Raw genomic sequence first — 26,413 nt, forward strand, 5'->3', positions numbered from 1 at the left:
AGTGCTTTTTAATCATAGGCAGTCAGAATTAATTTGGGCATCATAAAAACCATCATAAATTAGTTAATTATGTATTTACTTCTGTTTCCTGTTGCTTTTTGATGCTCATGGAGTTGGGAAGAGGTTTAATAGAGGTCATCCCACTCGGAGCCTTAAGTCTTTTATTGCGTCTTCTGATATTAGTTACATCAGTAGTTCAGGAAAAAGTTCTACTTTTCAGGTAGCAAGTGCTGTTTATATAAGGAAGAGAGCTTGTTTTTAGGTACAAATTTGTTCTTTCAATTTGTTAATTTAAAAAAATTGTTTTCTTAACTGTGACATTATTCCCATGCACATGTCCTTTTAAATTTTCAAATGGATATTAATATTTGGATGTATCTTCAAATTAGAGGTATAATGTGTTTTTTTTTTTTTTATTATAGGGCATAAAGATGGACTTAGGCCCATTAGCATTTAAGATACTAATTTAGAAAGCAAGTATGTTGTATATTGGTTAGAATGTTAGCATTGTATTCTTTTTCTCTTGTTATCTTAAAATTAGTAAATATATTTGAATTAGAAATGGATTAGACTTTTAGACTTTACAATATGTATTAGATATCTCTGGTTTTCCAACAATACCATAAGCTTCTAATATCTTGATATTAATAATCCGTGAGTCAAATAAGCACTATTAATTTTCACATATCAAACTATATACTCACTAATGACTTTTTTTGGTAATTATTTTAGTTTGTAATAGTAGTTGTGGACAGTACAGACAGAGAGAGGATTTCTGTAACTAGAGAAGAACTCTACAAAATGTTAGCACATGAGGTAAGTTATCTTTTAATATAAAATGTTGGGTGGGGGCAGAGGGAGTATTTGTATTACATTTCTTTTTAGTTTCTCTTGAAGATGCCATTTTAAATTTTTTGAAAAATTGTCTGCTGGTTATTCCTGATGGGCATGCCTATTTTATGATTTTGATACTTCTAAAATTTGCAGATTATGTGGAAACAGCAGAAAGTTTGTGGAATTAACAGTAAAATGTTATTTCATTTATCATAGATGAATTTGGAGTAGAAGTTTTACTGATAAGAATAATTCCTAGAATTACCTTTTATTTTACATTTTAAATAAATTTATCATACAGAGTATTATCATTGGAAATAAAGATTTTAAAGTACTGGAGTACATAGCAATTTAGGGATTGAAACCCCAGGGGTGCTTAACCACATCCCCAGTCTTTTTATATTTTATTTAAAGACAGTATCTTGCTAAGGCTGGCTTTGAACTTGTGATCCTCCTGCCTCAGCCTCTTAAGCCACTGGGATTACAGGTGTGTACCATTGTGCCCAGCTGCAGTTCTTAAAATGTTTCTCATTTATCAGACAGATATTTAAATGTCTTGCTTGTTGCCAGACATGGTAGCAGAGGCCTGTAATCCCAGCAATTTGAGAGACTGAGGCAGGAGTATCTCAAATTTGAGACCACGTAGGCAACTTAATAAGATCCTGTCTCAAAATAAATAAAATAAAAAGGGCTGGGGATGTAGCCCAGTGGTAGAATGCCTGTGGGTTTAATTCCCAGTACTAAAAATAAATGGAATGAAACAAAACAGAATGAAGTAAAATAATGTAGTAGTTATTGCTCTTAGGCTTCTCTGATACTTTTTTTTTTTTTTAAGCAAACAAAATTATATGACTAGCTACATTCTGTTATTCTTTGAAAAATATTACTAATAATATAAGTTAAAAATTAAATAAGCTACTACTGGTGATGTAGCTCAGAGGTAGAGCACTTACCTGCAAAACAAACAAACTGAATAATTTAGTCAACTTAGTAATAAAATAGAAATATAAAATCATAATATTTACTGTAATAGCAATTGTTCTTTTGAATGTCTTTCATAACAAATGCCACTTTCTCATATTTATAAGTAGGAATAGAAAAGTTAATATTTAGATGTATAGAGAATACTTTTTAATTTCAGTAAAATTTTTATAAAGAAAATTTTTAATATCTTTATAATATAGGTATATATTAATTTACTATTGATTTGAGTAATTTTTTTTTTTAAAGTTTAAGAATTTTGGTATGTTTCAGGCAGCCTTTCAAGACTTAAGGAAACCCAGTGAAGTGGTTTTGTAATTGAGATTCTTTGTTTCTTATGGAGGTCATACCCACCAAATTGCACCTTTTCCTAGTTGTTTCTAATTTCTGACAGCCGTGTTAAACCTCCTGGGGTTTTTAAGATGTAAATTTTGCCATTGTGCATTCATTTACGAAAAGCTGTTTTAGTTTGGGTTATATGCAGTAAGCCATAAAAGAGGCAGAAAAAAAGATCTTTTTTTTTCTTTCCAACTTTGTATTTTAAAAAATTTACCAGCATTCTTCAGTTTGTTTGAAGGGTTGTTTTGTGAAGACTTTGGAAAGAAAAATAGATATCACATGTTGTTTCTGGGCTGTTTTTTATTTGTTAATAGGTAGTATCCCTATTTGATATTTGTTCTAATTGTCCAATATGTAGCAGGATCAGTATTTGAAGAGCCCATTAGTAGGGCTCCAGTAAAGTTTTTGAATTTTATTAGCTGGGGGCATTAACTTGGACAGATCACTTAACCTCTTCTGTTACAGGTGAGTGTACTCTTGAGACCTACAAAGTTATATGACTAATTAAGCTTTTTAAGAGTCAGGATTTGAATTTAGGCATTCTTGCTCAGCCTCTTTGTTCTGGGTGGGCCGGGGGAGACATAATTAAGGCCTAACTGGAAAGTGAAGAGAGTCTGAATAGAAGATTATGGAAGAAAGGAATTGCAGATGAAGTTGAGAGCTAGCATAACTGCTCAGTGGGGTCAAATAGAGCCCAACAGGCAGAGTTCCAAATAGGGACAAATGGATCAGAGAATGAGAACATGTCAATGAAAAATAAATTTAGACATGAGGTTAGTTGTACATTTCATAGTATTATATTAACCAACAATATCTTATTATCATCATTGATAATGATTCTTCACATGTATTCCAAAATATAAAACTATAAAAAAATTAAAATACTTTCTGAAAGATTTTTCTTAAATAAAATATAAAACTTTGACACTAATTTTAAAATAGTTTCAAGCACCAAAATCTGAATATTCTTTAGAATGACTCAACTTCTAGGAATTGTCTTCACAAATGAAGCTTTGAGAAACAAATGGACACCCATGTATGACATATAGAAAATGCTAAGTAAATGTCTCTTCCACTGCTGTTATTTGTCTTCTTAACTAAAATACATTTTAGACTCTTAAGATCAGATAATCTGCAATATTTAGCTTAAAGTTTTTAAAATGGCATATGTACATAAGATCACCATTGTCCACCTTATGCTTTAACCTTTTGTTAAGTCAAGCTAATAATGAACAGCTTTAAGGTTATCTTATAAAAAGCAATGGAAGATTTTTCTCCCTAAATATTTAAAAATAAGTAAAATAACTTTGTTTAATCAAGAACTCTAGGTAAAGTTTGGGCTTTTGTGATCTAGAAAGAATTATATTCAGTTTTTTGTTTTATTTTGTTTGAAGACTTGATAAATGACTTTATTTCTTGTGTTTTTATATTTCCAGTTCAAGGGCTTCTGTAAATTTCAGCACTAAGTGATGAGCACAGATTACTTACAAATAAAATTTAATTATGCATCTTATGCCAGGTATTTGACAGAAGTTTTTTCTTTGAGCATACCAGCAGTAGCAAACCTGACCTATATAAAAGACTTCAACACACACTTGCAAGAGATATTGAAACCTAGAAGATAGGAAGATAGGAATTAAATCTCATGGAAAGTCCATCTACTTAGTTATTCAGCCACATATCAACTATTGATAATGGTTCCATTTTCTACTTGAGAAAAACATTATATCCTTTATGATGACTATATATACCTAAGTTATAGTATTTCCCTTCAATATTTTTGCCTTTTATATAACATGTGAATTGAACTATAGGTGAGACTAGTTGAACTTGAAATTTTAAAACTGTTCACATTCTAACAGTATCTCTTTTTGAACATGGTATTCAGGCAGCTACAGCTATAGAAGCATTAATAGTTGCCACCCTGCAGAGGGCACTCTAACTAAAAATCAATCTTGATTATTATATAAAATATTTTGCATAATTCTTTTTAATCAAATAAAAAATTTACCACTTATGTTTTTTATTTATATAACAATCAAAGGAGTCATCAAAACTATATTCTAACAGGAGTAATATAAAGCTATCAGCTTGTGCTTATAGAAGAATATTGCTTTAAATATATGTATATGTTATTAAAACCAAACTATCCTTTTAAAATCCCTCAGAAGAATGACAGCATTCAACACAATTTAGAAAACTTGCAAGCATAACCCTAGTTTTGTTAGTATCTCTTCATATATATAGGCAGAATTTTATGGGAGTTTAATTCACTAGTTGAATTGCATCCTTCAGGGATTCTTGGCCTATGATCCATAAATGGGAGTTAGGGTATCTTTTAAAACACTAAAATTACATGTAAATTTAAAAACATTTTTGGCATATATACATATGTGCATTTTTGTGAGGAAAAGATCTGTAACTTTGACTAGATAATCCAGTAAGTCTCCGGCTTTAAAGTAGTCTGGGGTTGGGAAGAAGTGTGGCCAGAAAGATACTAAGAACCTTGGGCCTGTTTTGTGAGTAAAACTTACCATTTTGGAGTATGCACAATTATTATGTTTAGAAAAGGATAGTATGGTGTCTTTCTCAGATGAGATACACAATAAATGTTAATTGTAAGGAACAAGTGCAGAAAGTTTTAAAAGAACTTGCTCAGAATCATAGCATAGAACTGGTATAACTTACTAATCGAGTAAATTTGATAAATTTAATGCTAATAAGATGACCTTATCATATATTTATAGCCAAGAAATCTTCCTGGACAAACAGGAGTTAGGTCTCAGTATGGATAGGATCGATTTAGAATAGTGCTTCTCAACTGAGAATTAAGCCCTAAGGCCTTAAGGCATGCATTTTATGTAATGGATTCCTTTATTTCCTATGCATCTAGAAGGTATTAGCTATGTGCATTGTTGGGAAACTTGCAGTGTAATCACCCACATCATTTTCTACAGTTTAGTTCTCATATGGAACTGTGGTTGTGAAAGGCTGGTTTAGAAGGTAATATATGCAGGTAAAGTGAGAGCAGCATCGTCTCAGAGGTGTGAATAACATGATTTGGAATTGGGACTGTGTAGAACTGTTCAGAGAGCAGTAGATAGATTGTTGCTAGTGTTTTATATAGTGAGTGATGATTGGTAAGGCAGAATATCTAGATAAGGTAGAAAGGTACAAGTAGGGTAGGGTTTTGGAGAACTCTTAAGTACCAGGATAAAGGGTAGCTCTTAGCCATATAAGCCTAGTCATGTCATTGGGTGATGGGTATATTTTATATTTGAACAGATGATTGTTAAATATAGTACTTAGAGTCATAAAAATATAGTTTAAGGCTGTAAGAAATATGTAAATCCATACTAGTATATATTTATTTTTTCAAAATGTGTTTGGTGTTAAGTTTGCTTCTATCAGCCTGTGAGCTACAAGATACTTTTGTGAAGAATCATTAAGAAATTCTAGGTTAATAAGATGAAAATCAATTTGTTAAGTTGGAAAATATGTAGAAAAATAAGCTTGTCTTTCAAGTTTGTTTGCTTTTATAGGACCTAAGAAAAGCTGGATTACTGATTTTTGCTAATAAACAAGACGTTAAAGAATGCATGAGTGTAGCAGAAATCTCCCAGTTTTTGAAGCTAACTTCTATTAAAGATCATCAGTGGCATATCCAGGCATGCTGTGCTCTTACTGGCGAGGGGTAAGAAGTCTTCCTATTAGGTAACATGTATTTAGCATGGAAATGTTTATGTCTTCTTAAACCCAATAAATATTTAAGGAAAAGATGTAAGAAATGGTTGATGTCTACAGTTAGACTTTTTAGGATGTTTTTGTAAATTCTAAAACATACAATATAAACATACATAAATCAGCTGAGCATATAGATGATGCAGTTGCTGTAGAAACTCAGAGAAATGAGTGTGTCATCAAGAGCTGGAGAAGTCAGGAAATGCTTCTTATGATGATGATTGAATGCAAGAACTAATGCTGAGTATATTCCATCTCGGGTACTTTCCATATGGTGCCTTATTTAATCCTCAGGGCAGCCCTATAGACTATGTTAACTCATTTTATGAATAAAGAATCTGAAATAGAAGAGGACCCATGCATGAGACTAGTTTAGGGATATTTGCATTGCCACCAGTGTTGTCAAGAGAAAAATTTTCAAAACAAAGTTAAAAGATAGTATGGCCCATGGAGATAGCAATGGCATGAGGGTCCTTGGTTTTGGAATGAGAAGAGTTGAAGTGTAGGTTGATGCCTAACAGTAGGATTTTGCCCAGGTCTAATGCCCAGAAATGAAAGTATTTCCAGAAGGAGGTGTTAGTCAACTTTGTCAAATACAAGGTCAACAACAAGGAGGATAGAGAGAATGTATTAACTCTAACTGTGAATAAGTAAATTCAGTTAGAGCAAATTCTCTGTATTGGAAAGTGGGCAGAAGATAAGAGTAGTTCAGAGAAGAATTGGATTTTAGAGTACCAACTGTAAACTCTTGGAAGGAGGGATGATATAGAGGAGGTTGGAAATAGAATAAAAAGCTAAAAAGAAGAGCCAGACTCAGTGGAACATGCCTATAACCCCAGCTACTCAGGAGGCTAAGGCAGTCGCTTTGCAAATTTGAGGCCAGTCACAAAGGACTGGGGATGTAGCTCAGTGGTAGAGCACCTGGGCTCAGTCCTCAGTATTAGGGGGGAAAAAAGGGAAGAAAAATGGTTAAAAGAAGGGGCAAGCTAAAGTTTGGTTTTGTTTTTCTTTTTTCAAAGATATTGTAAATCTCTGTGTTATATGTTTGTGCATGCACACAGAATAAAGAGTTAAATGACAGAAGAAGGATTCTAAAGAGGTCTTAAATTTTTGGTTGAGGTTCTTGAGGTATTCAGAAAGAGCAGAAGCTTGAGGCATAGATGAATGAAATAGGTAAGGCAAGAGAAATGGTTTTCCTTTCAAGATTGATGAACAGTGAACTAGTTAAATTGAGTTTTTGAAGCCACATCTTATTGAAATAGAAGATATTATTACAGACATTCAGAAGAGCTAATTTTAACTTTAAAAAAGCAAATGTATTCATTTTTTAAAAATCTCAGACAATACCAGTTACCCATATATTTAAGTAAAAAAAGTTATGTGTTTGTCAAATAATTTAATATAAATATGGAAAGAGAATGAGGCACTGGGTTCCATCCTCAGCACCACATAAAAATAAGTTGAATACATGTTGATATATATATTTCAAAGCAAAAACACTTGATTATAATATTAAATTTAACAGTAAATATAGTCATCTAGGATTTACATAAGATTTAATTTGTATTCTTTGATAATTAATTAGAAAATATATACAGATTACATATGAAGTCAACTATATTTTAAAAAGAATAAAACAATAGATGAAGGTGTATTTTCAAACTTTGTTTCATGTGGTTTTCTATTTGTAGCAGTTAGCCCGTAGAAATGTTTAGTTTGGGGAAAAACGTTCTGTTCCCTTCTTAATTCTTGATACTTTAGCCAAATTCTTGATTTTAGTTTTGTTCAGCATTTTGATTCAGTGAATTTGAGATCACAAACTTTGGAGCTTGTCCTCATTTTTATACCTATTTTTGCTATTTGCTAACCTTGATAAACCTGGATTTTCTCTGTAACGTGGGAAAAAATTCCCAGATATAGTAGTGTACACCTGTAATTCCAGATACTCAAGAGGTTAAGGCAGGAAGATCAGAAGATGTCAACTTTGAGACTGGACTAAGCAACTTGGAAAGACTCTGACATAAAATTTTAAAAAATTAAAAGGGTTGAGAGTATAGCTCAGTGGTAAAATGCCAGGGGCCCAAAATCACCAGTACCAAAGCAAACAAATAAACAGAAAAAAAAAAAATCATGGGATGGCTTCTGACCTCACTGTAGTGAAGATTAATTAAAATAGTAGATGTTGGGGCTGGATTGTAGCTCAGTGGTGGAGCACTTGCTCACATGTACGAGGCACTGGGTTCCATCCTCAGCACCACATTAAAAAAAAAAAAAAAAGTGGGTGTTAAGTCCTTAGAACAGTATTACTAATTTGCTATTAGTTAAGTACTGTTCATTTGTTGTTTTTATTATTGTGCCTTATTTCCTATCAGTAGTTTATAGGTAGAATTTAGTTAAAGGAGAAAAATATAGGCCACAACTATTTGTTTACTTCATTGCCATTTATTTTTATCTTCTTTTATAATATTAGACTTGTACTTGATACAAAAATCTGAGTTTTAAAAAAACTTTAATATTGTACCTTCATTTTGTTGTAATAGCACTTGAAACCATTTTCTTCTTGCTAAACATTTAATTTCTCTTATCACAATGAACATCCCTGTGTTTTGGATTAATCCAGTTACCGGTTGTTCAGCAATCTAATTGGTGTTATGATATAAAATTTTACTGCTCACAGATTTTTATATATAAATGTAATATACATACATGTTTACTTTGTGTTAACAACTCTGCTGTATAGTTAATTTAATATCCTGCCGGGGTCCAGCCCCAGCGGGGTCCAGGGAGTCCTGAAGGAGGAGTGGCGTCGGCGAAGTGATGAGACAGGAGTCGTTCCGTTTGAGCAATCTCCAGAGAGAGAGCTAAAGCAGCTTTCTCTGGGTCCCCTTTTATTACAATTTTTCTCATCATTATAGATTCACAATACGTCATTGATTATATAATTTAAAACTTTGCCAAGACATGACATTTCCTTAACCATGATTGAGAGCACACCAATCTACATTCTTCCAGGATATGACCCCCAGCCATACAATCATCAAAGTACAAAATCATCAATAAAACATGTCACCAATTTACATCCTTCAGATTTTCCCAAGATTTACTATTTTTCCCAAGATATGTTATTTCCTTATTAACTAATGCCAAACTACGTAACCAGACTCTAAGTCTTTAGCCAATCATTAACCTAAAGTACATTTGTACTTTATTTCTAATTCAAAATTCCCATCTAAAAAAGTCCCTTTAAATCTTATATTTAAAATATCCTAAAGTTTATGAATCATCCTTAAAACATATCAGAAACCTATACAACTTAAAGACTTAAGAATTTCTAAACTTAAGAATCTAAATAAAATAATATTTCTAACATTATTTTAAAACTGTGTCTTATAAACCTATTTTAATTGATTCCTAAATTTATTTTCATAAAACTGGTTGAGCTGCTTTCTCGAAGAGTTTCTTTGTTTCTCAGTCAAGGTGCACTAGTTCTCAAAGAATTTGTTTTTCAGAGGATGATTGTTGTCCATTATTAGGTTTGTCCACAATGTACTAAGATAGAAGAATAGCCTTTTACTTTGTCCTTGATATGCTGAGGGGTGGGTAGAACGGCCTCCAAGGCTTGAACTACCTGTTCTGTTCTAGCCATCTGAAATTTAATTTGTTTGGCATTTAACATACTCATGCCTCCTGTGAGAAACATAAGCATGAAAATGCAAAGTCCCAATTACATAAAAAAGGGTCTCATGGTTTCGGTTACCCACCAACCAGCGTGGCTTTGCCAGCATTCATCCTCACTGTGACCCTGTCAAGACAGTGGGAGAGCGGCTTTGCCAACACTTTTTCTCACTGTGACCCTGTCAAGACAGTGAGTGGGGGATCGCCTCCACCAATATCCTGCCATTTGTTTCATGTATCTCATAAGCATTTTTGGTATCAAAATTTTTTGAAAGGACAGTTTTAATGTTCGCTCTTTTTTTCTTCACTTAATGAAGTGCTGAGGGTATAGTTCCATGGTAGAATGCTTACCTAGGCTTTATGAGAGCCTGAGTTCAGTTCCCAGCACTGCAAAAAGGGCTTTAATGTTATGTGTAAATTTATAAATAATTCCTTGATTTTTTTTTTTAGGATACATTTCTAGAATTAGAAAAATCTTTCTAATTTTTTAATATTTTTGTTATCTATTGCCAGATTATGTTCTGTTGGTATTCATTGTGTAATTAGTAAGCTCAGTTTTATGTCAGCCAGAGTGTTCTAGTTACTAGAGATATAATTAAACCAAAAGCATGGATGTACTGTGTATATGAGAGAATGGTTTCACTGCAACAGCACCTGCATTGAATACTGTTGATTTTTAAAACTCTGTTGTTCAAGTAAATGAAAAATATCATCTTTTAGTTTGTAGTCCATAGTTTTTAGTTCAGAATTTAATCAAATGATTTTGGTTTCTTTATAGATTATGCCAAGGACTTGAATGGATGATGTCACGACTTAAGATTAGATGATCTCTACTGACCTCTTCTCATAGACTATGTATAAACAAAGTGCTGGACTTTACCTGAAAGCTGCAAAAATTAATGGTTTAGATATATTTATAATAAACTGATTTCAATTTTTTTCTATAAGAAGAAAAATTAAGACCACTTATTTGAAAACAAGATGAAGTCTCATCTTCCAATTTGCTTTCTCATTAGTTCCTTCCAAAGTACTTTATTAAAGCTGTGATTGACATTTTTCTCAATGAATCCTCTCAGGACAATGTATAGCCTGTGGTAAGTACAAAGGGAGAGGAAGATGTTTTGATCTTTAAGAGCTTTATTATCAGTATACCCCTCCCCAACTGAATGTTGTTCTCTTTTTGTTCCACTAAGTCAAAATACAAATCAGCACAGATACTGTTTCCAATATCTTAAATGTCATGTTAGTTATGAAAAAAAAAAAAGTATTTTACTTAAGGTTGTGTATGTATTATGTATATACCTCAAGTTCAAGTTAATGGCTTTGATTTGTGTTCTAAAGAAAAGCAAATAACGCAAAAATTAGTAATATCCTTAGTTATTGCCCTAATGAGATAAGTACTGGCATTGGTAGTAAGTGCCATTTTATACTTTTCCTGTATGTTTTCTGTATTGTACTAATCAAATGTCCCCTCTCCCCCAATCATTGAGCTGCTCTTAAGAAAAAAAAAGATACAGGATAAAGCTTGACATTGTATACCCATTTTTGTTGATAGTAACACACATAGAAATATGTAATCCAACTAAGTGAAATATCTGTCAAATTTTTGGCTTCAGTTGACAGAATTGCACAGTGGAGCATTGATCAGATTAATCCTTGTATTGGTCTAAATTATTGAATAGATTATTAATCCACTTATAAATCAATCATAAATTGCGATTTAAAACTATCAAGTGATTTCTTCTTAATTAAAATCTATTGTGTGAAACGTGTCTACCCAAAGAGGTAACATTCTATAAATATTATTAAACAATTAGCTAGAGTCTTTTTAAGTATGAAATTATATATGTCAAGCTGTTAAAATGAGGGTACAAGTAATGCATAAAAAATTTCTGAGCAACATTTGAAATTTTTTAATTTGCAGATTTCTTATTTCTTATTTTAGGATTTAGAATCCTTTTGAGGTTTTTTTGTTGTTGTTGTTCTTAAGTTTTCTTTGATCTTTCACCTTGTAAATGCATTGTTTAACAATTAATAATGGTAAATTTTTAATGCTGTTGGCTGGAAAACTGATTGGTGTATGATATATTATTTGTACTAAGAAATAACTTGACCCAAAATACCTTTTGTTTGCTTAGGTTTCTTTCTTTCTTTTTAATGTCTGAAAATTGAAGGTATTTTTGTCATAATTGTAAACAGAATTATCCTGTATTAAAATATATACTCTATTTGTGTATCTTTTATGCCCTGAAAATTTGAAGGTTAATCCATACTGGCATGTTTTAGAACATTCAAAAAAAGAAATTACTTTTAATACCAACCTTTTAAATTTCATGAAGATTTTGGTAGGAATAATAGTATATACTATAAGCATTGACAAAACTGAAAATTTCTTTCTGTGAAATATAAAATGCTCAGTATCTAAATCCAAGTTGGGTGTGGTATATCAGTGTTAACTTTGGATGTTTTGTGTTTTATATTTATGTTGCAGTGTTCAAAATGCAAATATAACATTTAATATTTGTCGCGCTTTTACAAAAGTGAATCCTAAATTACTAAGCTTTGTCCATATGTATTCATACTTTTGGAATTACTTGTTGTATATTAAAAATTCCCTTAAAAACCCAATTCTATTTTGCAAGTTTCATCAGAAACAAATATCCTTTAATAGAGTCCCAAAATCTACATTTGTCCTTTTTATTTTTTAATTTGAGTAATTATGTACTTATCCTTGGATTGCTGTCCTGTCAATACAATACAGATACATTCACTTGTCATCAAAGTGTTGGAAAAGTATTTTAATTGGATGTGTAAAGAAAGCATGCACTACATTGTTAGAGGTGGTTTAGTGTAATTGACTACTGACATGATATCATGAGAATGCTTGGTATCTTACACGACATTAACAAAACATGACTTTTTTATTTTCTACCCTTCTAGACTGAGCATCAGAAATAAAACAGTACCTGTGTGCTTGTATGTAAAACCAAAATTGCAACTATGAAAAAAAGATATCATTTCTTCTATGAAAATATCAAAATCATTTTAACAGTATTTTTCCAAATAAGATGGAGAGCCTCATGAACAGTCATTCTGGCAATTTATATGTAGTTTTAGTGGAAATAAGCAAAGAATAGTTCTTTTGGGTTTTTAATGTTATTTGGGGTTATTTATGCTCAGCTTTGGAAAGAACGAATTTGTATCTCTATACATGTAGCAAGATTTAAATACCTGTTTTGATACTAATTTTGAGAGTCATAACTTCTTTTGATATGTTGGTGGAACTTAAAAATGAGCATATGCTAAAGCATTAAGATATACTTAATTTTGTCATAATAGCATTTATAAAGTATATCTTTCACATTATATTAAAGGTTCTTGTTTGAAATTTTCAGTTTTCTTTATCTTACTAGCACATCGTGGCCCTCACAATGGGCAAAGAATACAGTAAAGGCAAGTGGGGTAGGGCATTGGGGAGTGGGCATTCATTTCCTTATATGATATTTTGCCTTAAGAGTAAAAAAGTGTTTTAGCACTGTTCATTGGCATATTTAATGCAAGTGGAGAAAGTGACTTTAGAAGTATGACACGAAATAAAGAACAGAAGAGATTCTGGCCTTTTAAGAAGTGCCTGGTAGGTAGATACAGAGTCACAGAGAAGTGCAGAGAGCTTGAGGAAAGGTGTGAAGTCCTTGAGATGTTCTTTTTCTTTTGTCTTTAGGGTATAGTATTAATATGCCTAGAAATGGGACTGTATTGTCTCTCTCATGGGCACTTTACATTTCTTGCTGTCAGTACAGCAGCCACATACAGTACAGTCAACCTCAAAATCTGTTTATAAAAGTAATGTAAATAGAAAAATTATAGACAACTTTCTAGTTTTCTGTGCAGGCAGTTTTGGGAATGTACTGTAGTCTGCTCTGCTTTGTATATAGGGGAAAAGAGCACATTGTAGATTACCTGTGACTTTTTGTCATCTTCTCTTAATTGCCCAGGGTATCCTGGCCTCAATCTCATTTTCAGGGTTTGGGTAGAGGCAAGATTTTTCTCATGACTCACCTTTGATCCCTTCTACTTCTTGCTTCAGGATTGACCTTTCCCATAGCTCAATTATCCCTTGTTCACCTGAAGGTACACTAAACTTTGTCTATAACCATTATTTCCCAAACCACTAGTTCTGAATAGCTCATCTAGTTTCTAGCTATCTACCCCCCATTGCCTTTGTTTGCTTGTTTGGATTTTGTTCATTAGAGGGCATTTTAAGAGTTGTTGAGTCCATCAGAAGACTAGATTGCAATGTATAGAGCATATATGTGCCAATAGTAGAATCCTGTATATTATACTGTATTTAACATTTAATGCTTCTTAATTTTTCATATGCTGCAAAAGTAGATTCAGAAAGATAAGAGAAATACCTAAACTCTGCCAGTTCCTTGAGCTACTAGTAAGGTCTGGAGGATATTAATATATGTGCATTATTTTCCCACTACCAAGAATGGTTATGTTTTGGAGCATACCAGTTCAAATAATTTAAGTTGGAAAAAGATACCAAATCTTTATGTAGTGTTTAACTTAAAGATATCCTTAAACCATTGCCCACATTCCATTTTTTCCCCCTCATGTTTACTTAAAGAACAAAGATCAATATTAGATTTCTAAAGGAATTAGTAATAAGAAACTTAGTTTTACAAAATAAGCCTATTGGGATGGACTTTAAAAGACATTAGAATAATCAACCATTATGTATTGACTGTGTAAATGCAGGTATAAAAAAGAAAAAGGCTTTTAAACTTTAAAGCTCCACTTACACAAAAGAATGTATTAAAGATTATTTTAAGATCATGATAGTGGAGTCAAGGAAGGCAAGCTAGAATAGAACACTTTGCTAAAAAGTGTCTGCTTCTCTAACCTTAAAATGGTATGAAATTTTGAAGAAATGTAATAGGATACAGTTGGGTTAGTTATGCAATATTTCTTATTGATTTTGTAGCCTTTCCTCCTTTACATGTTGTTCTGAAAGCTAAAGTTTAAATCTTTATGGTATTGTATGCTAGATAATGCCATTCTTTGGTAGAAAATTCCCATAGTCTGTATCCAGAAGTGCCTAAAATTGATTTGTGTTGATTTTTAAGTCCATCTAATAAATTATGTGTTTTATATGGTATTGTATGTGCTTGTCTTACTGATGACACAGACCTGAGGGTTTTTAAGTCACAGTTTATGCTTTATTTGAATAAAAAGGTTTAAATTTAAAGATATCCACCTAACCCTCATCAAGCATAGAATAAAAGAGCATCAGCAAAATTATTTTTTATCTTTTCTAATAACAGTTTTTCATGACCTTGTCATTCGTTAATGCAGCAACTAGAAAACTGAATTCTTCCTGTTTTTTAAACAGTTTTAACAAAAAAAATTATAATGTGTATATTTGAAGACCTCAAAATAAGAGTTTGTTGCTTATGTAAGAGTCTCTTCATTCTCGGTTAGTGGTTAGCAGTTTTGAGTGTCAAAACATTTAGTGTTCAGTCATTTCATTTCCTTTGTTTAGATAGTGCTTAACCAAAATATTTGATAAATCAATACATTTCTCGTATATTGTTCCATGTTTATAAAACTGACCATAAAATAACTGTAAATTCTAGAGAAAAGCTTGACTGTATTTTCAGCAATGTACATTACATTGTGTTTATAAGTCATTTTGCATGAAAAATGAAATGTGTATCTTATTTTAAATTAATGTGTACTATTCCCTTTCCCCAAACTTCTTACATTGATGTTATACAGAATTCTAGTTCATTAGACTGGAGTAGCCTTTTCTTATATTGTGCCCCTCTAGGTTCCATGAGATAAGGTGATACCTGCAAAGCACTTTTAAAGATATTTTTTATGTTAATCTCCAGGATACAGCATTGAGGAGGCAGCTATATCTAATGAGGGCTCTTTTGGTTGCTAGAGATGAGAAAAGTATATACTAATAGTTTAAATTTCTGCACAAAATACATTTTTACTAATTGTATTGATTTAAAATATGACAAATCCTTGTAGATATTGTTCTTATCATATTTTCCCAGAGGAGCCTAAGTAAAAATGTGTTCCAACTGGCCTGTTTATATAACTCCCACCACAATTGCTACCCCAAATTGAGCTCTCTGAATATTGACAAGTTAGAAATCCTTTTGAAAATTTTTGTTTCTTGAAATTTTCAGTATGACAAAAGGTTTTCACTTGAGGTCTGCATGCAAAAAGGGGTGGAAAGTTTGTCTTACCTCTCTGCTGTTTTATGAACTGTTTCTCTATATACTAGGGATATTTCACACTGAAGGAATATTCCAGGAAATGAGGGTGTTGAAATTGTTTGATGCTTTTGTATTTCCTCAGTGCATATGTGTTAGATGTCTAGGAAACAATGCTTCAGGACTTCTCTTTCCAGCTTCATGGATGGCTGGAGGATATTTATGTTTATTCTGAGGAAGGGAGGAAGCGGGCATATTGGAGTGGGGACCTTTTCATTGGTAAAGCAGTGTAATCAGCTGTTTTGCAGATGTGCTACTTCATTATACTTGTATCAACGTTCTTATGCCCATAATTGACTGAAATGTCAGGCTCCAGAAATGTAAGGTGTTGGCCAGATGACCAGTAATAGGACCTTGTGGATTATGAAGTGGAGGAGTAATGACAAAGTTTTACTGGTAAATTTCCATGTTTGATATGTACATTAATCTTTAAAACAAAAAAGTTGCATGTTAACCTGGTACAAAGTATTGTCTCTGCTTTATGCTTCAAGTAAAAAGAAACAGACTTGAGTTTCGATTGTTATTCTATTATGTACTGTTATATATTCCTTTTCTTTTAGAAAAGGTTAATTATAATTACTCTTCACACCTCTGTGTTGTCAGTGTTTTTATTTTGTTCATTCTCTAAATTTTGCAGATTCATTGGTGGTAGGGCTGGGATCTGCCATGGCATTCGAAAAGGTATTATAGATACATTATGTAAATGACAAAAGATTGTCTTACTGTTCCTTTGGAAACTTTTTAGGACTTAGTTCATTCAAAGAAAGCTTTCTATTTTTTTTACTTATGAACCTGATAATTGGAAACAAATTGAGCTTAATAATGGTGACCGATGTGTGGTTGATTTGTTTTAAAATGTCAAAAGAATCAATTCATTTAAAATTAATATTAGTGAACATCCATGATTATGAATGATAGTAAGCAGAAGAAAAAAGGAACAAAAAATGAAGAGATGGGAGTCACCCCCCCAGGCATATGCATATTTGACTATTATCTTTTACCCCTCCACTAGGTGGTAAGCACCAAAAGTGCTTTTGAACCTGGGTGTTAAGTTTAATGATTCGTATCTATTTCAAAATGAATTCAAGGTGACTATGTTTTCCACATGAGTTCTTATCATAGAGATAGGATTTATATCTTTATATTATGTCTTAAAACCACCATGCAAGGTTAGATGAATATATACAAATTGCACTTATTTTAAATCTGTATGGGTCTATGTTTAGGGATGTCAGTAACCTGCTAGTGTTTATTTTAAACATCTGTGGCTATTGAAAGAGTAAATGGTACAGTAGCTCTTTTGGAAAAAATAGCAGTGTCATCTTATTCATCTTTCATCCCCTTTTCTTCAGTTTTCATATCTGGAATACCCCTTTTTTGCTACTAAATAACTTGTTCCCTAAAATGAATTAGATTTTCACAATATTAAAATAACCTGATATTCCTTTTTAATGATTGGTACCATCCTTTTGAGATTCCATGAGTTTGGATGCTTAGGTGACAGTTATTCACATCCCTACCTACATGGTTTACATTCTGGCAAACCATTTTGTATCAGAAGGATGTTTATTTGAAAATCTTTTTTAAACAGTTCTAATATATTTAAGTCCTCCAGTACTACTCAATTGTATATAATTACAAGGAACACTGTGACGGCCATCTTCCACTTAATTCTTAATTCTAAATAATTTTTTAAAGCATTATTTCTTTTAACTAGAATTCCAGAAGTGAAACTATTGGATAAAGTGGTATGATAGAATTTTACTTCATTTATTATTAGAACCATTGGGGGGGAGGGGCTATGAATAAGTTAAATGTTAAATATACTAGCCCTTTTTGTTAGCTTTTGGTTGCTGCATCTAAAATAACTAACAGGAACAACTTAGAGAAGGAAAATTTTATTTTGAGCTCACTGTTGCAGATGTTCAGTCCATGTTCTGCTGACTCCATTCCTGAGGACCTGAGATGAGGCAAGGAGGAAAACTGTTCACCTCACATAATTTACCCTTTGTCATATTTTTTTTAGATTTCTTTCTAGTTTGCTTCTTTATTTTTATAATTATCTTTTGGAAAAAAATTTTTTTGAAAACTAGAAAAGAAACACAATTAGTCAAAAGAAAATGAAAACATGTACATTGTCCCAGCATCCTAAGAGAGCCAGCACTCAATAGATATATATATATTTTTTTTCCCCTTAAAAAGCTAAATTTCTCACACTACTATGGACATCTATGAAATGGGTTTTTTAATATTTATTTTTTAGTTGTAGTTGGACTCGGTATCTTTATTTCACTTATTTATTTTTATGGGGTGCTGAGGATCGAACCCAGGATCTCACATATGCAAGGCGAGCACTCTACCACTGCACCACAACCCCAGCCCCTGAAATAATGTTTTTTTAACGTAAAATATTATCTTAACGTTTGCTGTTTGGATATGTCTTTATTTAACCAATCTTCTATTGATGTACATTAAGTCATTCCTTCTTACCATTGAAAACAACTGTAATTAACCTGTGAATTCCCCTTTCATAGAATGAATTCTCACAAGTCAAACATTTAAAAGGCTTTGGTGGCTTATTACCCAAGTATCTTCCCAAAACATTCTTCACATCCTGGTCAGTTCTTCACTGATAAATGTGGCCATCTGTATATTAAGACACTTTATATTAAATTAAGATTTGGTGAGCTGAGCATGTAGATCAGTGGTAGAATATTTGCTTAGCACGCACAAGGTCCTGCTTGGTTCAATCCCCAGCACCATACACACATACGAAAGTTAACCTGTTATCACTGTTCCCAGAAGGCATCACTGTATCTGGACACTTTCAGGTCATGCTGCATGTTCAACAGTCCTCACAGGGAAGGGCTGAACTAACTCCTTTCTACTTCCCTTTTATTTTAAAGGACTGGCATTCTGTTATTTTTAGCTTTTAATCTGTTGTGCAAAGCATATACTTGTTAACCCACTTCCTGTATAACCAGTGTATGCTAAAAATGAACTCATTTGGGGGAAGACAGAAGGGAAAATCTAAGAAAGAATCTCCCAGCTGACCTTTTTTTGATGCTGGGAAAATATAATTTTCAGCACCTTTCAGTCTCTAACAGAGGTGACCAGTCTTATGCACCTATGGTGCTTTCCCACTCAGGTGTCAATCTACAAGTGTCCACCCCAATGCCAGTGCTTTTGCTTTTCTAATGTAGGTGGTTTTCTAGAAGTTTACATTAATAGTCTAAACTGTACTTTTCCCTTGACTGTGACTAAAATTCTCATTTCAACATTATTTCTTTTAAGAAAATTGTGTTCAATGAATAAGCTTTAAAGTTGGAGGGGCAAACGTTTTTTGTTTTTTGTTTTTAAGCAGTACCTGTTTCTTTTAAATGTTAGGCAATCTTTGGGTAAAAAGTAATACCTCGCTTTTACTTTTCTTGGTCATATTTTTTAAATATGCTTTTGTATAACCCAAATATTCCATATTGAGCACATCACACTGAAATTAGGAAGCAGTGTTGGATCATTTGTTTCCTTTAAAGAATTGTGTTAATGGAGGTGGGAAGGAATACCAAAACAGTTTTTAATTCAAAAGTTAATGAGATGCAGCTCTCAGTTCAGAGATCAATATGATTAGTAAAAATTAATCCAGTAGTACAATACCATTTGCAAAAACTCCAGTGCAGTTGATTGATTTTTGAGAATTCTCATCAATTATTGCAGTTAAAAAGAGATTAGCTGTTTGGCTTATCACTTGACATTTTGCTGCTTTTGAAGGATTCTTGAGCACAGGTAGTCTCCACAATGGTGATTATTTTTTAAAGGTACAATTAAAATGCAGTGACAGGAAAAAAAAGGTATTATTTCCAGCAACAGGTACAAGCAGGGTGGTATAATAAACCAAATATGGGACTGGAAGACAACAAGGGTGGTATAATAAACCAAACACGGGACTGGATGACAGAGGAAGAGTCCCATTGATCATAAGTCATAGGTCTGCTACCAGTGAATGCATAACTTTCTATACAGTTTTCAGTGCTGTGAAACCTCATCATTCAAAACCTTCTCAGCAACAGAATCACTTTTTCATAAGTCATAGTTTGTGGAACCCCTATATGTAAAAGACAATAGGTAAAATTGCCTTTTAGTTGTTTGCATTTTCTGTAATTTGACATTTTACTTTGTGAAAACAATGACATTTTGATGAACATAAAAATTTGTAATTGGGTATAAGGAAAATACATCAACCTCTGCATCTGATTTTATATGTTTTAGTTTTGTGTGTGGTGGGGTGGGGGGGTGGGTAGGTTCTTTTGGTTGTATAATGTTAACATCAAGTGCTCATGGTAATGACCTTTTAAATGGTTTAATTGTTGTAAGTAGGACTTGTACATGGTAATGACCTTTTAAATTCTCATCATTTTAGTCAGCTTTTTTGCTGCTGTGAATAAAGCCCTGACTAAAACAGTTGTAGAGGAGGAAAAGTTTATTTGGGGGCTCACAGCTTCAGAGGTCTCAGCCCCTAGACAGCTGGCTCCTCCTCGGGGCTTGAGGTGAGGCAAAACAACACAGGGGAAGAGTGTGGCAAAGGGAAGCAGCTCACAATATGATCAGAAAATGGAGGCTAAGCTCAGCTCACCAAATATATACTCTCAAAGCATGCCATCCTCCCCACTTTCAGTTACCCCTCAATCCCATCAGGGGATTTGCTGATTGGGTCAAGGCTCCCATAATCCAATCATTTCACCCCTGGCATTGTTCTTGCATTGTTTCACACATAAGTTTTTGGGGAACATGTCACATCCAAACCATGCCACTGTTCAAATAACCTGATATGGTTTGTTAAAAGTAGTGCTTGAGCCAGGCATGATGGTGCATGCCTGTAATCCTAGCAACTCCGGAAGTTGAGTCAGAATAATCTCAAGTTCAAGACCAGAGCCAGTCTCAGCAACATAGCAAGACCCTGCCTAAATAAAAAGGGTGGATGGGGTTGGGTTGGAGTTGTAACTTAGTGGTGGTACACTCTGGGTTCAATCCTCAGTACTGAGGGGGAAAACAGTATAGTACTTGAATTGTTAATGTTATCAGATTTTAATTGCTTTTCCCCCTACAATATTAAAGTTAAATTTTAAAATGTATACCTGAAATTTAAAATAAATGTTTCAGATTAAATGGATGAAGGGGAACAATAGTATAGCAAGATTCAAAAGGCCTCAAAAGCTAGAGTAAGTAAGTAATAGCAAGAGAAACATTGGGGAGTCTGAGTAGAAACAGTTTTAAGACTAGCCTCTCAATGGAAATTTATGTGGCAACTTTTAAAGTGGGTTAAAAAGAGAAGATGGAAATAACACCATATAAAGACTATTCTGATAGCCTTAATGAAAGAGAAGATGAAGACCTGGAATGTCACTGACAGCAAGAACAGCAAAGATAATGAATATAAGATCATTATGTGGGTGAAATAACAACTTGGCATCAGATGGAATATTAGTAAGGTGACCATATAACTTATTCAAAAGAGGACAGGTTTCAGAGTCAAAGAGGGCGCTATTAAAAATTACCCCAGCATATCAAAACATCAAATTGTGCCCCATAAATGCAATCAGCCCCCGAAACCTGCAGGTTCTGATTTCATGGAACCAAGAATCAAAAATATTCAGAAAAAAAAATTGTAGCTACTAAACACATACAAACTTCTATGTCATAAACTAAGAATCTAGACAAGACTTCAAGTATTTGGGAGGGTGAACATAGATTTTATGCAAACACCATGCTGTAGCCACAGGAGGACTTGAAACCAATCCCCAACAAAATAGTGAGGGTTGAGTACATTCAGTGGTAATTTGTCAATTAAAATTTGTCATTAAAAGTTTTAATGTAAAAATCCAGTTTTAAAAAATGGGTAATAAAAGATTACTCGAGGATTGTTCTGGGCCAATTAGGAGTTGTGGGATTAGATATAAGGAACAAGAAAGAAAGGTGGCACAAAGCAGTGTTGAGCTTGCTACCTGGAAAAGTGATGACAGGATTAAAACAATAGCACAAAACGATTAGGCTTAAGAGTCAGGATGGTGTGAAATTATGTTGTTAATTATAAAGTGCATTTTGAATTAGCTCAGTCTCACTCAAAAATGCCACTTGGCAAAATACCACTTTCAGATAGGCAACATGTTTTTGCAGTGATGGTGATAAAGGGGAGTTGTCAGCTCAAGGGGCAATTGGTAATTCTTTCTATCGTCAAATGAATTTAGTAGCAAAATTTGACCAGCGTTTGTGAAGTTTTCTTTTTAACAAACATTCATTGTTTATATTGAAACACTATAATAAGCCATTTAAGTCGGAATTAATCACATTATATCATTGACCAAAGCAATCTTGAACAAATTTTATACTACCCGACTTCAAAAAATATGCTATAAACCTGTAGCAGTCAAAACAGCTTGGCGCTGACCTTAAAGCATACACAAACCAAAGGAACAGAATAGAGACCCTGAACATAAAAACCCATACATCCACAGCCAACTGATTTTCAACAAATGTGCTAAGAGCGTGCATTGGGAAAAGAACAATCTTCAATAAATGGTGCTGAGAAAATTGAATTCAGAAGAATGGAACTAAAACCCTGTCTTTCACTAGTTACCTGAAATTGTGAAACTACTAGAAGAAAACCTTGTGGGAAACTTTTCAGGCCATTGGAATGGGCAAGGATTTTTTTGGGATAAGACCCCAAGGCTCAAGTAGCAAAAGGAGAAAGATTTATAGGATTAGTTCATTCTCCAAAAGTTTCTTCACAACAAAGGAAACAATTAACAGAGTACAGAGACAACCTACCTACAGAATGGGAGAAAATATCTGCAATGTACTTATCTGACAAGGCATTGATATCCAGAATATATAAAAGAACTCCAAACAATATTTTTTTTAAAGTTTAAAAATAGGCAATAGGCATAGATAACTTCTTAAGAAGACATAGATGCTGATTCATAATATGTTATAATATGATACATAATATGTGGTGGGAGGATTAAATGAACTCTAGATAGAGAAAAGGGGAAGGGGAGGGGGAGGGAGGGAACATAGGGGTAGGAAAGACGTTGGAATGCAATGGTCATGACTACCCTAAGTACATGTATGACAAGACACGAAGGCTGTGACTACTTTGTGTACAACCAGAGATATGAAAAAATTGTGCTCTATATGTGTAATATGAATTGTAATGCATTCTGTTGTCATATGTAACAAAATTTTTTTAAAAATTTAAAAAGAAATGGCCAAAATGCATATGAAAAACCATAACGATCTATAACCTTCAAGTAAAGTGGCTATTATAAAAAAAAAAAAAAAGATAAAAGGTAAGTACTGGTGAGGATGAGAAGAAAAGGAAAGCCTTGCACACTGTTGGTGGGAATGTACTTTAGTACAACCATTATGGAAAAAAGTGTGGAGGTTGCTCAAAAAATTAAAAATAGAACTCACATGACCCAGCAATCACACTAATGGGTATATGTCCAAAAGAAATGAAATCAGTACGACAAGAGACGTCTGTACTCCCCTGTATATTGCAGCACTGTTTACAATAGCCAAGAAATAGTCTTATCAACTAATGTATGGGTAAATAAAATATTGAACATATACAGAATGGAATAGTGTCCTACCATAAAAGAGATAAAATCCTAGAATTTGTGACAACATGAATGGAACTGAAGGTCATGGTAGATGAAATAAGTCAAACACAGAAAGATAAATCCTGTATGATCTTACTCCCATGTAGAATCTAAAAAAACAGTGGTTATGAAAGGATGGGGGAAGGTGTACTGGGGAAAGTTGGTCAATGGGTACTAAGCTATGATTAGATAGGAGAGAGAAGTTCTGGTGTTCTGTTGCACCGTAGGTGACTATAGATAATAATGTATATTTCAAAAAAGCTAGAAGAAATGATTTTGAATGTACTTACCACAAAGAAATGATAAATGAGACGATAGATATATTGATTTGAACATTATACAGTATATACATGTATAAAAGTGTTACGTGGCATCCCATAAATATGTACAATTTTATGTATCAGTGGAAACCACATATTTGCAGTGCTGGAAATTGAACCCAGCTCCTTGCATATGCTAGACAAGTGCTCAACCACTGAGCTACAAACCAAGCCTCTAAAAGAACAAAATGAACTCAGTCATGTGATGAATTTAGTGAAAATTAAGTATTGCTATTAGAAAAAAAAAAAACACATGGGGCCTTTTTAATTTATCAACTTGGCAGAGTAATAACCAATATTTCTGCCTACTTTCTGTATCAGTTGTACAAATGTTACAATGATACTATTAGGTTAATCTGATGAAAAAATTAAAACTGGTTCTGTAATCCAAGCACATAGTTGTGACTCAGTTTACAATTATGAGTCTAAGGTTTTACCTTAGAGTCTCCTTTTGTTGGTAGTTTTATGTTTGAAGTAATAACACAAGGCAAATTTAGTGGCAAGGAAGAATGGTTAGCAATAACATTTAAGTTTGTCAGAAACGGCAAGCAATTGATGTGTCAGATTGGGCCTACAATGGAGTGACTACTCCTAGGAATTTCCTAAATTGTACTCCTCCTTCTGGAAGAAATTTTAGCTGCCTTTATGCCATATAGAGTACTGCTATTTTAAATTTGATGAGAGTCAGACCAGAAAACTAGAAAATTCTTTTACTTAACCTGAATTTTTTTTAAAAAAGCTAACTGTAAATGAGATATAGTACCAAGAAAAATCATAAGCCTGGAAATTAAGTCAATGATAAATCTAATACAGCAATTCAATTAGTATAATATGAAAAAGAAACATGAATATTATGCCCACAATACTCTCAGCAAGCAACTTTGGACTTTTCTTTCTATAACTAACACATTTTGCCCATTGTCTTGTTAAAGAATTTCTAAAAAAAAAAACCCTGAATATGATTATTAAATTGCAATATAATTAAATGTGTCCAAACATATGTTCTTTCTTTCTGAGTCCCATACCATGGTCCAGTTTATTCCCTTCATCAGGGCCTTTTCCTCCTCCTCTCCCATGGCAATCCCACATATCAATCTTTGATACAAGCTTTGACAGTCATGCTGGGAGACCTCTTGACATGGAAGACCATTCAGCATATCCTTCTCTGTTGCATACTATTGTATTCTGTTGTATTCTATTTGTTGGTTGTTTTCAGGTTGCTTTAGACTGTGAGCCTCTGGAGGACAGTGATTCTGTTCCATTCGACTTCAGATCCACACAACCAGTACCGCATGCACTGGTGGTGTCGATGAATAAATTAAAAAGAATATGAGCACTCAGGATTTTGCCATTTTTGTAGTTACTTAGAACATAATTATTATGAAGTGATGTGAGTATAATACAACTAGAACTGTCTTATTAACGATAGATAGATAGATAGATAGATAGATAGATAAAAAGATATTTATATGGTGCTTTAGAGGTTTCTTTACTCTCAAATATTTTTGAAATTACGTGGTTCTTGATTAGGAACTGAGTCTGTCTCCCATTTGTTACCTTCCCCACAGTAGAACCATAACTTCAAATAGATTTTACATGTAGCATCTTTAATCTCAAAGTCCTGGGAGGGATCCAAACTAATTTTAATTCAAAATTAAATCTTCAATTGATTTTAAATCTTCAATTGATCATGTATTGGTTTGTGTGCATTTTCTGTTTTAAGGGAAATAATTTGACTAATGGCAGTCTGAAACTAAAAGTAATTGAGTTATAAGGAGTCCCTATCTTAGTTTAAACTGGCTGTCAACTTTGAACTCAGCAGTTTAATTAAAAGCAAATCTAGGGGGCTGGAGCTGGGGTTGTGGCTCAGTGTCAGAGTGCTTGCCTCGCACATGTGAGGCACTGGGTTCAATCCTCAGCACTACATAAAAATAGATAAACTAAATGAAGACATTGTATCCATGTAAAACTAAAATACATATATTTTAAAATGAAGTAAATTTAGGCCAGTTTGGTGCATGTGCCTGTAATCCCAGCAACTCAGGAGGCTGAGGCAGGAGAATCCAAGTTCAAGGTCAGTCTTGACAACTTGGTGAGACCTTGTCTCTTTTTTTTTTTTTTTAATTTTTTTTATTGGTTGTTCAAAACATTACAAAGCTCTTTGACATATCATATTTCATACATTAGACTCAAGTGGGTTATGCACTCCCATTTTTATCCCAAATACAGATTGCAGAATCACATCGGTTACACATCCATATTTTTACATAATGCCCTATTATTAACTGTTGTATTCTGCTACCTTTCCTATCCTCTACTACCCCCCCTCCCCTTCCATCTTCTCTCTCTATCCCATCTACTGTAGTTCATTTCTCTCCTTGTTTATTTTCCATTCCCCTCACAACCTCTTATATGTAATTTTGTATAAGAGACCTTGTCTCAAAAAGGGGTGGGGAGCTAAGGATAAGGCTCAGTGGCAGAGCGTTTGCCTGTCATGCATGAGGCTGTAGGCTTAATCCCCAATACCACAAGAAATTATGTAAGTAAAAATTAATTAAAATTTTACTGTTTAATT

General features: G+C 33.2%; 1 protein-coding gene across 4 annotated transcripts in view; it reads left to right on the plus strand.

The window, feature by feature from the left end:
* Positions 1 to 16,451, plus strand: part of Arl5a (ARF like GTPase 5A) — a 29,315-nt gene extending 12,864 nt beyond the window's left edge. For 3 of the 4 annotated variants that reach the window (XM_076865849.2, XM_076865852.2, XM_076865850.2), the window contains 3 exons: positions 733 to 816; positions 5,697 to 5,848; positions 10,349 to 16,451. In XM_076865849.2, the coding sequence (XP_076721964.1) occupies positions 733 to 816; positions 5,697 to 5,848; positions 10,349 to 10,397 (285 nt within the window). In that variant the 3' untranslated portion in view covers positions 10,398 to 16,451. Of the gene's footprint in view, positions 1 to 732; positions 817 to 5,696; positions 5,869 to 10,348 lie in introns of all 4 variants that reach the window. The other variant, XM_076865851.1, reaches the window with a different exon arrangement.
* The last annotated feature ends 9,962 nt before the right edge of the window (positions 16,452 to 26,413 follow it).

The sequence above is a fragment of the Callospermophilus lateralis genome, chromosome 9 (genome assembly GCF_048772815.1).
Source record: "Callospermophilus lateralis isolate mCalLat2 chromosome 9, mCalLat2.hap1, whole genome shotgun sequence".
In the NCBI taxonomy this organism is placed as follows: Eukaryota; Metazoa; Chordata; class Mammalia; order Rodentia; family Sciuridae; genus Callospermophilus; species Callospermophilus lateralis.